This window comes from Cheilinus undulatus, linkage group 4, assembly GCF_018320785.1.
Source record: "Cheilinus undulatus linkage group 4, ASM1832078v1, whole genome shotgun sequence".
In the NCBI taxonomy this organism is placed as follows: domain Eukaryota; kingdom Metazoa; phylum Chordata; class Actinopteri; order Labriformes; family Labridae; genus Cheilinus; species Cheilinus undulatus.
This window is the reverse complement of record NC_054868.1, coordinates 46,385,965-46,400,008: the sequence shown is the minus strand read 5'-3', so window position 1 is coordinate 46,400,008 and position 14,044 is coordinate 46,385,965. Positions and strand designations below refer to the sequence as shown.

General features: G+C 40.3%; 1 protein-coding gene across 1 annotated transcript in view; it reads right to left on the bottom strand.

Moving 5' to 3' along the window:
• The window catches only part of LOC121508357 (protein tweety homolog 3-like), a 50,281-nt gene extending 39,231 nt beyond the window's left edge, over nt 1-11,050 (bottom strand). The window contains exons 1-2 of the mRNA XM_041785152.1: nt 10,552-11,050; nt 7,085-7,270 (exon numbers count right to left, since the gene is read on the bottom strand). Coding sequence (XP_041641086.1) covers nt 7,085-7,210 — 126 coding nt within the window. The 5' untranslated portion in view covers nt 7,211-7,270; nt 10,552-11,050. The remainder of the gene's footprint in view (nt 1-7,084; nt 7,271-10,551) is intronic.
• Nucleotides 11,051-14,044: the final 2,994 nt, after the last annotated feature.

The window sequence follows — 14,044 nt, the reverse complement described above, 5'->3', positions numbered from 1 at the left end:
TTCCTCTGTAATGTTCTGCAGCTGTTTTAACTGTGGCTGCTCGCTGACTCTGCGATTCTGCCATAATACAAACACACGAACGCACACACAGACACTGACACAGACGCACACAGAAGCTATTCCACTGCCTTTACAGACCCTCAGGATAAGAGCTCCAGTTTCAGCTCCCCAGGAAAAAAACAAGACCGTTTTCTTGTACAAAGCCATGGAGTCAGCATCCCCAGTAAAGTCAAAGTCATCAGAGACCTACTGCTCTCATGAATGAATGCTCAACACTTTTTTTCTGTTCAGTTTGTTTAGGAGAAAAGCTTCTTGCAGGGAGCGAACAAGTGAGTGACAGTGTGTGAGAAGAAAGTTTAGAGCAGCTTCAGAGCTCCAGAGCTGAATACAAATGAACCTGTGCCAAATCACATCAGAAAGGAAAACACTACACAGAAGAATCTCTCTCTATTGTGTGTTTTGGTGACGGACTCGGTGCACTGAAGGACACAGTGTTGGACCTTGTTCGTGTGTATGTGTGCGTTTTCTCAGCTGGATGAGTGGATGCATGAAAGCCTTTGAGACAGATATACTGAGCCAATCTAAAGACGGGCTTCAGTGAAAGAAAGAAAGAGAGCATTCTTTCACAACAGACTACAGACCCCCCCTTCCCACTCTCCCGACCCCCCTTGCTCCTTCCCTCACTCCTCCTCCTCTTCCCTCAATCCAATTCAGCCTCCTTCTTCTTCTTCTTCTTCTCACCCTCTTTCCCTCCCCTCATCAGGCCAGAATTAATGATTTCACCCTGAATAGAACCCCTATATTCACTCACTCACACAGCCCCTGAGGGAGATCTGTGACCTCACCTCCACAAACAACACTAAGTGCTAAATACGCACTGACACAGAAAGTGAATCTGCTGTGTGACGTATAAACATACAGCTTGATATGCACAACTGCTGTACATTCAGATAGCATTTAAACAAACATGTTATCAAAGCAATGAATGCTCAGTGACACAGAAACTGCTAGGGCTGGACAATATGGGACAAAAATCATATCTTGGTATTTTTAAGCTGAATGGCAGTACAGGTTTTACAATTTAATATTTTTAGTAGGGCTGCACAATTGTATAAGCATATCAATATTAGCAAATAAAGCTCAGCATTGGTATCAGCAGATATGAAAATTTCTGCAGGTATCTAGAACCGAGGTTACGGCTATAGTTAATGGCCGTATGAATAAGATTGTGAAGCTTTAGGAAAGACCAACAGACCGACATCAGCTGTAGGAAATTTGAAGTTTTTCTTAAGGACTGAAGTTTCAGGGCTGAAAACCATTTATTTATTGGTATTGATTTTGGTAGGTTAAAAAAATGTACATATCAGCATGCCAACTCAATATCATGTGGCCCTATTTTTTATTTGAATGGTGATACATGATGTATAAGTCAGTATTCTTTTCTAAAAAGAAACAACAGTTACTTGTCACAATAAAAGAACCATAGGGTTCTTTAATATGATACGGCATTAGCAGATGCTGCAACATGGAAACGTTACCCTCAAAAAGTTAACTCAGATCAGTTTCCTTTCCGCCATTATCATAAGTTGTCTTGATTTTGATTTGGCTAGTAAGGGAAAAGTGACGTTAACATAGTGCTGTTTTAAGAGTTGAACTATTTCAATTGATAGCACTGACTGCATTTCTGTGCTCAGGATGCTGAGTGCTGAAAACACTGGAATGCATTTGTTTTGTACTGAAATGAGCACTGCCAACGCAAAGAAAGGGCTGTGGGAACAAGCCCATAATTATCAAAAGCTGCAGACACAGACACACAGTCTAGAAACATTAGAAATATTTCCTTGCATTTAGGTTATCAAAATGTTTCATATCCCTAAGCCCAAGTCACAGTGCTATTTAAAGCTGCGATATTGACATCCCTGAGACATCTTATCTTCATTTTAATGTTGTAGAGGCTACCCCTCTTTGCTGGTTTCTGAGGCAGTATCAGAGACAAAAACAGGATCAGCAGAGCCAGTCAGGGAGTGCCGTGATGTGTGTGCATGCCTGACTGTGTCTGTGACTGTGTGTTCATGTAGAGCTCCCACTGTGCTGTGCTGTCTTAGCGTTCAGCAAGCAGTGTGAAGGAAAAGACAGACACATTGTATCATGCTGCTGTAGTATCAGTTGAATGTCTCAAGGAGTAATGCTGGCAGAGATTCATTATGGTGCTCCTCAGGTACCTTTAAAGAGGGGAATTACACTTTTCCGATTTTTAAAACATAAATATAAAGTCACATTGTTGGGTGTCCATACTCCACGTATGTAAATTTTCAAACCGCAAGATAAACGTATGCGGCAGTAATCTTGGAATTAGCGTGTAAACTGATGAAAACGGTTCGTTGAAAATCTCTCTGAGATTCTCCCGAGACAAGATTTCGATGGAGCGAAAAGGGAGCGAACTGAAGGGGTCATCACAATATTATCTCCTGACTGGTTCATGGTTCATCCGTGCTGCCGGCAAAGCGGAACAGACCGCCCCCACAAGGCCTTTTAGCCATTTAGCCATTGGGTAACACAGTAACACTTACCAAACAGATACGTCCTGCTCTATCCTTCACTGCTGCTGGTTTTCTTCCCCCTCTCCCTCTCCAAACTATCAGGATCAGACTTCAGGTCTAACACGTACAGACGTATATCAAAATTCACCATATTTTACTCAGTCGGATCGGTTCATTCAAAGTTTTAAACTACTAGCATAACAACATTAGCCACTTTGGAGGGGGCGGGCACAAAACATTGAGTCCTGCCGCCGGCCAGCCTCTGGAAAATCAGCCAATCGGAGAAAAGCAGGTCCGTGGAGGGGGGGTGTTAAAGAGACAGCAGCGAAAATGAAGCGTTTCAGATGGAGGTTAAAAAAGGGGTTTTCAGGACACCAGTGTGAGAAACATGAGGAGTTTTTTGAGCTGTAAACCATGTAAAGCTACTACGTGGGTATCAGAGAAATGGTGTAAAGCCTTGAAAAAAGGCATAATACCCCCACTTTTACTGTCATGAGTTTCAAAATGATTAAATCTCTATTATCTTAATCATCACTGTATTAAAATACATAGAAACTTTGAGACACAGATGGCTTAGCGGTTGGGTCGTACCCCATGTGTAAGGATGCCAGGGTTCAGATCCGACATGTGCCTCCTTTCTCGCATATCATTCCCCATTCTCTCATCCATGCTTTGACTCACTATTTTCTTCTATAAATGATGGCATAAAAAGCCCAAAAATAAACCTTTACAAACATACAGAAACTCCATGAGCTTTAGTACTAATTTCAGGGAGAGAGAACACAGTCTAAATTGCCCATATTTGTTGGCAACTTTTGGAAAAGTGGGTTGAACTGGCAAAAAGTGAAGGTTTCTCTTGCTTTTTGCCAGCTTCACCCACTTTCCTAAATGTTGCCAACATATTTGTGCAATTCAGACAGTGTGCAGGAGTTTGCCTGCAGTTTATGATGACTTAAAACCAAAAACTGACCAACAAAACTATAGTTTAAACTGGTGTGGTATTAAACTGGCATCAATATAATTTGCTTTTTACTAGTAAGATAAGATGTTCTTTTTTAGTCCCACAAGGGAAATTCCAATATTGTAATGAATCCTTAAACATTCTAACGATAAATATTTTCCAAATAACATTTCCCTTTCAAGCCAAAAAGAAAAACATAATAAAATAGATCACCTTCTCATCAATAAACATTTAACTGATAGTGGTTCTTACTAAACAATCTTCTTGATAAGCATAAAGCATCTACTTTTTAAATTCAAATTAACATCTAAAAAATGTCTATTCAAATAATATTGTCTTACCCTATATCTTGTTTAAAAATGTATCAATACACAATAAAAACTCGGAATATTTCCCAGCCTAGAGCGCATACATACAGCTTGACATGCTCAACTGCTGGAATACAGATAGTATTTAAACAAGCATATGATCATAGTGCAGAATGCTCAGTGACATAGAAACAGCCCCATCTGCTTAAATATGTCAGGATGTAATTAGTCCTAAAAGGGGGTCCTTAAAATTCCAGTGGTCACACACACTGACACACACACATACAAAGGCCCTTAGTCTAACATTGAATAGCTCGCAGGAAGTGGCTATTTGGCAATTTAGAAGCACCTCCCATGGCTCATGGAGCCCTCTCTCTGTCCTCTCGCCTCCAATCAGTCCCTTTTTTATCTTTCTCACTCCTCTTCCTCCTCCTCCTCTCCCTGCTTCTCTCTCCGGTTCCCATCTCTCCCTCCCTTGTTCATGGCCGTGGGTGCCTTCCCACGCTCGGCTCTTGAACTCACACGCCCTCCCTCCTCTCCCTATACATGTCAGCGAGCTGCATCGAGGGTCGACGGCTGCAGATGAATGCCAGGCTCTAAACGCTGTGTCTTTGGCTCCATGTGTGTTCATGAGGCTGTGTTTCTTTCTGGTGCAGACCTAAAAGTCACCTTGTTTAAGGATTCAAATGAAATGCAGCAAAACTGGGCCAAAGCCCGCCTTTGAGATGGAGCTGCTTTCTATGCAGCACCGCAGTCTCAGCCAGTGTTTTAACACACAACAAATGCAATTACTTGTATGTTTCGACTTCCATTTTTTTTAAAGGTTATGTTTTTTGGCTTTCCGCCTTTACTTTGATAGGATAGCTGAAGAGGGACAGGAAATATGTTGAGAGAGTGGGGGATATATGCACCAAAAAGCAGTGGGTTTGGTTTTGATACTGCAACCAGTATATCCAAGACTGTAGCCTCTGTATTTGGGCGCCTGCTCTACCATTTGAGCTAATCCAACACCAAAATAAAGAGATTTTGGGCATTTTCCCTTTTTAATGGACAGGACAGCTGAAGAGAGACAGGAAATACTGGGCAAGAGAATGGGAAAAGAAATGCAACAAACATGTGCCAAGACTGGGACTCAATCCTGTGGCCAGTGGGTTGAGGACTGTAGCCTCAGTAAATGGGTGCCTGCTCTAACAACTGAGCTTAACTGGCGCCTTTATTAAACATTTTTTAAATAAAATACCAATAAGCAGTCTTAGGTTAAAAAAAACAAGACTTAACCCTCAAATTTCTTACTGTTTTCACTTACAGACTGGAAACTAGGGATGCACAATATTGGATTTTTGCCGATGCTGATATTTCCAAAGTCAATCTAGCTGATACTGATACATTCATATGCAGATCCTTTTAAATTGTAAAGAACACTAACTTTTTCTCCTGTTTAAAGAGGCTGAGTCAAGCAGAGCTGAGAGAGGAGCAGGGAAAAAGAACGGTCCAGTAGTTGTTTTAGGTATGGGGCTTCATTCAAAATGTTTAGGGCTCACAGTGAGCCTCCTTGAGGGTGTAGTATCCTAGGTAGCCACCTATACATCATGAATGCATTCCGATATCCAATATGCCAATATTTCCAGACTCATTTTAGATTATATCAATACCGATACAGATATATGCACCCTTTTTTTATTGTAAAGAATACAATTAGGTAGTTGTTTTACATTTTGAGGTTCATTCAAAATGTTCAGAGCTCACAGTGGGGTTCCTTGACTGTGTCATGTCCTAGGCAACCACCTTTACCTGATGGTACAGTCGTACAATTTGCCGATATTAAGGTTGATTTATGACTTATATTGCCAATATATACAGCTTATAAATTAGCTGTAAGTTTTGGCAGAAATATTCATATCTGCCGATACCCTTATCATGCCGAACATAGTATGCATCTCTACTGGAAACAGTAATATTTTTACAACGATATACAGGAGCACAATTTCAAATTTTTTATAATCTTGAGGAGCACAGGTGCCATGGCAGTTATGCTCCTCTGTGGTCAGGCTGTTGTCATCAGAGCAGGTGACCCGGGTACAAATCCAGCCTGTGATCCTTTCCTCCATGTCATTCCCACTTTCTCTCCCTCCAGTTTCCCACTCTATCCACTGTCCTGTCTCCTTAATAAAGGCATGAATGCTCAAACATACATCAATAGAATCATAGAGCAGAAACGTTTGGTGCTTCAGCTTTTTAAAATACTTAAACTTTAAAATCTCTGATTATGAATAATGTTGGCAATCATTTTTCTGTCCATTTAAGCCACTGGTTCAGTCATTGTTTGGCTTGTGGAGAGCCAGCTAAGCAAAGCCTACCTCCTACCCATCATCACAGATTGTCATATGGCCAAGAGCTCTAAGTAGTTTATCTAATTTAAGTGATCGCTTGAAATCGTTCTTAGTGTGGTTTCCCATTGGCAGGAGTTGTGAACAGGGCCTGGTGCCTGATGCTTTTTTGGGCATTACCATCCTGAGGCTTCCAGCAGAGCTAAGCTGATACCAAAAGGTGACAGGGAAACACAACGGGACAGTTATTTGCCAATACTCTGAGTTTGCTTTACTGATCTGCAGCACCAACTTGCAAGTACTAAAACAGAAGTACTCAACATTTCTAAAGCATATTTGTATAGTTTATTACATGTTTGCCTTCTTTTGCAAAGAAGGGTAAATTGCTGTTCCACACAACAAAACTCTAAAGCTAGCTTACCTAGGTAAACACCTCCAGTGAGCAGGTACAATGTGTGGTGAAAAGTAGAACAGAGAGCATGCAGGTCCAGCTCAAAGTAAGTTGATTCAAGTAGAGCTACTAATGGCTATGAGGGAAAGCCATTTTATCTTTCCTAACTTGCTAAAAACCTCATTAAGTCTTTAGATTTATACAACTATCAGGGATCCCGGCCCTTAGGTTGGGAACCACCCGGATAATCCATAAATCGACCAACAGTTTATGCACACCATTTACCCATAACAATGATTGAGCAGGAAGAGGGTCAGAGTCGTGATTCAAGGGCATTTCTCTCTCTCACACTTGCACACATACACACACATCATTGATCGATGCAAGGAGGAAACCCAACTCTGTGGTTGCAGGACAGCCTCAGTCACCACTTGGCCACTCTGCTGTGAAATTACAGTGTGGGCAGGTGGCAGAAGGTGGGACGATAAGGTGACTGCACGATGAAGAGGATGATGAATCCTGAGTGGGAGGTAATTATTCCCCAGTACTTGTCTTACCTTCTGATACTCAGAGTCCTCCGGCCTGAAATCACTGCTCACAAGCTGGAATTCGATGTTGAAATGAGGCAACCGGTGGAGCAGATTCACCCACCAAGGTGGGGAGTAGTTCACTACAGCTGCCATGCTGAACCAGCAACCTGCTGGCTGTCACTTCACTCTCTGACCAGATTACTCACACGGACACTGTGGAGAAATACACAATCATTGTGTGTTAACGTGGAGTGGACATTACTTAATGAACACCTTAACAACACTAGTGTAGACCAAGTGATTTCACTGGACGCTCGGAATTTAATGAGGACTAATCTTGGGTATAACAGCGCTGGGGGATACCACTATGTCCTGGAAATAGTTCTTGTAACGTTAAAAAGCCTGTTGATTTCCCTTTAAAATAGTACCACATTTGTAAAGAATATGCATTTGTGGGATGAACAGCAGAGCTGAGTATGTGGGTTGGACCCATTAAAAATGTATGAAATCTTCTCTGCCAATTCCTAACAGCTTTTTTTTTTTTTTTTTTGCTGGCACTATTGACTCTTGTTTTGAGCTACCCTCAGGTACTGACAATCAGGTGCCTAATTGGGATAATTGGAGACATCTCAATGCAGAGAGATATCGCGATGAGATCCTGCAACCAGTGGAAATCCCATATCTCCACAGTCTGGGACTGGAGTCTATCCATTAAGACGACAATACTTGCACCCACAGAGCAGGGTTTGTCAGAATTTAGGAGTGGAGAGGACGGAATGGCCTGCCGCAGTCCTAACCTCAACCCTGATGAAGACTTGTGGGATCAGCTTGGGCGCGCCAGAGTGACCAACACAACCACAGTGGCTGACTTGTGACAAATGCTGGTTGAAGGATGGGATGCCATCTTACATCAGTGTGTAGCGAGGCTGGGGACCAGTATGAGGAGGAGATGCCAGGCTGGTATGACTCTTCGACACGCTACTGTTTGTTAACTGAATACACTGTTAAATTGCCCAATATGTCTTGTTTCTTCAAACTTCAATCATCCAATCTACCATGAAAAAATCAATGGCAGAATGAGCCGTTTGGCATTGACAGAGAAAATTTTTCACAGGTGCAACCCACATACTCAGCTCTGCTGTTCATCCCACAAATCCAAGTTCCAAATGTGGCTCCTTTTAAAAGGGAAATAAACAGGCTTTCTTACAGAAGACTTATTGCTGAGAAGCATTGTCACAACAAAGAAATAATCTACTAAACACAAATTTCTTTACTTTTTGTGCTAAATTCAGTTGCACAAAATTGAAATAATCTCTGACAGATTATTTACTAAGCTTTGCAACTTTGTGCTAAATAGGCTGGGCAACTGGTTACAGATTAGATTAAATTGTAAGACAGCCTGCTGCAATTTACAAATCCCAGAAGTTGCAATATTTCTTTAACCTGAAATGTGTCAAAATAGCAGGCTAAGACACTCGTTTTTGCAGCAGCAGAGATTTATGCACATGCACATAATGCATGACAGTTGCATTATGCACATAATGCATGACAGTTGCATTATGCACATAATGCATGACAGTTGCATTATGCACATAATGCATGACAGTTGAATCATGCACATAACACAACTCTTTTTTTTTCAAATGGTTTCACGTGTTTCATGTATGTTTTGTTTTAGTCCAAATGACTGACATAAAAATGATATGATAATCCCCTTCAATAAAGTAATTGGTATCAAGTTTGTAATATGAGAAAAATCAACTACTTCATTCTATCTAATATTGATGAAGCTTAGCATTAGTTCACAGAAGTCATACCCCCAGCTGCAGTCAGCTAATAGCCAGCTTCACTTCCCCCACCCCAGCCGCCTCCTTTATAGCTTAAAGCTTGTTGCACCCTCATATTCAGATCCATGCTACTGTGGATTAATTACCTCTGAAATCCATTGTTTACAATACACCATGTCATAAATGTGTCCATCTGTATGGGGGTTTCTAGCCATGTGCTGCCTGGTAAGTCAAGGCATGCTGCTTGATTAACCCAGGGAGCATCTTTAGAGCAGAACCTTCTCCACCAAGTAAAACTGTATATACATTTTGCAATAAAATGGTTAAATGAACGAGTGTTCCTGACTGAATGTAGGTTACAATATAGAATGATTTTTATTGCTTGAATTTGTTAAAAAATTAATAAGGTGAGGAACCTAATAATAATTGCATATTAAATTGCAATGGCAATATCGGGAAAAAAACCCCGCAATTTTTGCAAATCGTTCAGCCCTACTTAAAAGCAATATCCCACTCAAGGTCGTGCTGTTGTACTGAATATCAGCACACCTGCTTCACCATATTGCTTACATTACAGCACCTGTCCTGGCTGGCAGAGTCATGAACGGCTACTATTAGTGACATTTCATGGAGTGTTGAGCAAGATTAGTTTCTGCAATCCCTTCTGCTGATAGCATTTACCACAACAACTGAGAATGATGACTGACATTATGATAAAAACAGTGTTTTCTGTGACAAGTCAGTGACAGGGCCGGGACAGAAAACATTAACATGTCAGAGCATCACAGTGTTTTGACATTTGTTAAAGCAGGATGCACAAAGCTTTTCAAATATCTGCAAATAAAAATTTGACACACTAATTGGCCCTTTAAATCAATGTGAATAGAATATTTGGCCAATCCGTGACACACCTGAAGATGCCCCTGTGTAATTAAAAGGGTTAAGACCGCAATATGACATATTGTTTCATTTATTTTTTTATCTAAATTCGGTGAAACTGGTGGTTTGCCATAATTACTTTGATTAACGTGATAATGTTGACAAATTAAACCATTTTCCTTTCAAATGTCCTGTAATTTGCTTGGTTATGTTGGAATATGTGGCATTAATGCTCTTGCAACATGGTAACTGCTGGCACCATACTGGTAGTGTCATTTAACAGCCTACCTCCCACTCTACTCAAATGATAAACAAATTTCATGTCAAATATCCTCATTTTTAGGCAAATATCAAACATTAAAAGCCCTACTTTTGCTGAAGACCGCGGATATGAATTGTGGTGTGACAATAGCATGGCGGACTGCGACCCCGCATCACCCCTTTTACGCCCATACCGCAAAACACAAGCTCCATGAGATAACCGTATTGTTGGGAATGAAATGGCCGTTATATCAAACCCCATATCCAGACACGACTCTTATTTTACTGCCTTTACTGTACCAACATATGTAGGTCAACCCAGTCGAAGGTATCAAAGTACATTCAGGCTTAACGCTTTATTTATCATAACAAGTTGAGATAATAAATTGTAAGAAAACCCCGGATTAGCTAGCATTAACCTGCTTTGTCCGTTAAAACTACCGCAGTCTCTCGTAGTCGTCAAGGCAACAAGGAGGAGAAAAGGCGAGGATTCGCTTCAGGGCTGCGTGTCTGTGGACTTCAAAGTCCCCCTGTTTGGTCGGTGATAGGAACCATGTTGCAACCTACCTAGAGTGAAGTGGATTCAGACCGTCGTTTAGTGCAGTCTTGGGAGTCCAGGCCGGCGTGTATTTCACCTATTGTCTTCCAAGCTCCGGTGGTGGATTTTAACCCCTCAGCCGTGCGCTGCTGCATCAACGTACCGAGCAAGCTGCAACGACCGAGTCGGCTGCAGTCCCAACCACATTGAAAATAACCGAATAACGGTCACATTTCACCGAGTCCCCCCTCTTGTTTTGACTACCTTCTCCGAGAGCGACAATGCTAAGGCAGATTAGGCGTCAAACCCAGTGACCCGCAGCCCAGTATCTCTCTATCTCTCTCTTTTTTGACGATGCCTTCGTTGTCTTCTATTAAACCATAACGGTTGGTGCTCCTCGGCGTTGTTCCCACGATGACCGTCGGTTCAGTGCATTTAGCTCTGCGGCTCTTCAATTGGATGATATTGTTAGAGCGTGAAGCAAACACGGTGTTTAAAAAGCCCTGGAGGATGGGGCTTTGCGGCAGCTCCTGCTCTGTAATGTATGTGTGTGTATGTGTGTCAGAGAGAGAGAGAAAGAGAATGAGTGAGAGAGAGAGATATAAATGAGTGCGCATTGAGGTCGCCCCCTAACGTTGAAATGGTGGTAGTACATGCTACAGTAGGCAGCTTTACTACGCTTTTCAACCAAAGTTAACACGAGCAATCGAACCTTTGACCATAGCAAAATTTAAATAAAAAATATAAAAAAATAAATAATAGATGTAATAAAATCTATTATTTTTATAATAGGAATATTTCATAAAAAATATATATTTCCAAAAAAATATGAATGCATTCAATATTTACAGGTTATCTTTTGTATTTTTTTTTCTTTTTTTTTAAACCTTTATTTTTTCCTAAAATTTGTTAAAATTTCTATTTTACAAATCCCTACACAAAAGTAGAGCCCTTGGCACAGGATCTTTCAGAAAATATGACACTAAATGTAATACTTTTTAATACGCTTTTCAAGACCCTCTCAATAAAGCTGCTAAGCTGCCAATGCCAGAATTGCACAGTTTTCTATCATTAATATTTTTTATTACTTATTCTTCATCTACTGCTGCCATCATCAACGACTATAATCCAAAAAATTGAATATAAGTTTATGGCCATGACTGCCACAAATTTGTCTTCCATTTGTTGTTTTGTTGTTTCTCTGGTCCCTCTCCCTCATAATGATTACCATTGGGTCTTTTTAACAATACATCAAAGAGTACAGTCTAGACCTACTGTCAAGACCGCGACAGTAGATAACTTTGTTTATGAATTAGTGCTTTACAAACAAAAAAATGATTAACTGACTGAAGATATAATCATTACAGGCGTGCATCAAATATTAAGTATATGACTTAAATTACTTTCAATGACTAAGACCTTTATGTTGAATATAAATCGCAGTAGACAGAAATCATCAAAAATATTTTTAAACCCATCAAAGGTCCCTCGGGATAATTCCAGGACCCAACAGCAAGGTCCAAGCTTCTCAAAATTTCAATCCGTCAAAAATAAAACACATCAAGCAGAGTATGCTTAAGCATGTTGAAATAATTAATCAGGGGATTACAGTGTAGTAACATGGAACATGGTAAATACAAATCTAGGATTTGTTAAAGGAAGAACAAGTATTATTTTTGTATGTTTCTCTTTTCCTTGAGATATGTAGTATGATTTTTATTTATTTTATTTAATCTTTATTTAACCAGATAAAAACCCACTGAGATCAGGATCTCTTTCACAAGGGTGACCTGGCCAAGAGGTCAGCAGCAATGTCATAAGAACAGTTACAAAGAAGTGACAGTATAGATTAAAACAGAATTTTAGAGGTGCAGTAGTATTTTCAAGTGCGGGCTGTAACACAACAACAAACAACAATTTAAGATTAAAACACAGGCACTGTTCAGTGGTCTCACACTGTCTGTCCCTCAGGATAGAACGGAGGGCTCCAAGTGGAATAAGTTCAGAGAGTTTCAGTTCGGTCTGTAAAGTATTCCTTGCAGAGGGGGCAGCAAAGCTGAAAGCTCTTTTTCCAAATTCTGTCCTTACCCTAGGAACAGATAAAACTGTGCAAGAACGCAAGGCATAGCAACTGCTTGTTTTCTGCAATAAAGTGCACAAATATGGGGGAATCAAGCCTAAAAAGAGCCTTATAAATTAGGGTCAGCCAATGTGCATATCTGCAAGCACTCAGAGAAGGCAAGTTTGATTTCATGTATAATTCACAATGGTGGGTGATGCAGACAGTGAGATATATGATGCTCTCCTTAGAGCTGATGAGCAAGAACTGATGGTTATTTGGTTATTTATAACAACAAAGAGAAACTAATGAAAAATACATAAACCACACTAACAGCCTGTATGTTAAATCGTGATTTTTAAGGTAAACTTAGTGCAATCAAGAGCAGAAATGAAATGTTAAGGAATACAAGTATAAATTAGCTGTAGACTGAAGTAATTTGATAAATTTACTGTAAAACTACAAATAAAAGTCCATCCCAATTGAAGGTCCTGGCCTTTTAGCAGTGCCTCTTGGTTTGACAAATAAAGGCAAGTCTTAATGAGAGGCCCCTATGCATTTCAAGCTGAAACTGTTTGCAGACTTTGCAAACTGAATATCTTATTTTGTAAAAAGTTAAAATTATCTCTGGTCTAAATATACAATGTTAAAGTCTTGCCAATCTTTGCTGGGTAAGATTTGTTTGAAATTACATAAAAGCCAATTTCTTATAATGTGTTTGAACAAAGTGGTCCAGTTAATAACAGTCCAGTATGGTACACAATTTTCTGTATTTCCACCGTCAAATGTTGGGATAGGTACAAAAACAACTGATTTGAACCTTTCTACTTTTTGGCATCCATCTATTGGAGTACCGAGCACTCCCACCTGACCCTAAAGGGTGAATGTAGACTCACTACTGTCAGTTGATTGGCTGAAAGCAACAGTAGTAATAATGGAGGGGGGGGGGGCAAAATGCACCATGTAAATATATTCTATGGATTTCATTAGAGCAATTTCAAGGCAGTTTTTTCTTTGTAACCAGACCACTTGGAGGAAACTCACCAAAATTAGTACCTTTCCCAAAAGGCACAGTAAGTTTCCACATGGAAGTAAGCCATGCAGCTGTGGCCCAGTGGTGGAGTCGGTCTTCTCTCAGCTTCATGGTTGGGAGTTTGATCCCCAGCTCCTGCAGTCAAATGTCTTTGGAAAAAGCAGTTCATCCCAAATGGCTCCTTTTGCTATGTCTGTGGCGTATGAATGTGTTCTTTCATACTAATGACCACTTCCCATTGCAACCTTCATCATTAGTGTGTAAATGGCTAAGTGTGGCCTGTGGTGTAAGAAAGTGCTAAACAAGATCAAGCCCATTTACTTTAGTAGTTTTATGGTAATTTGATTATTTTCAGCAATACTTAGCAGAATCTACATAAGACAGAAGCAGTTTCAGTAAAAAACACAGCATTTTTTATTGAATGCCTCAG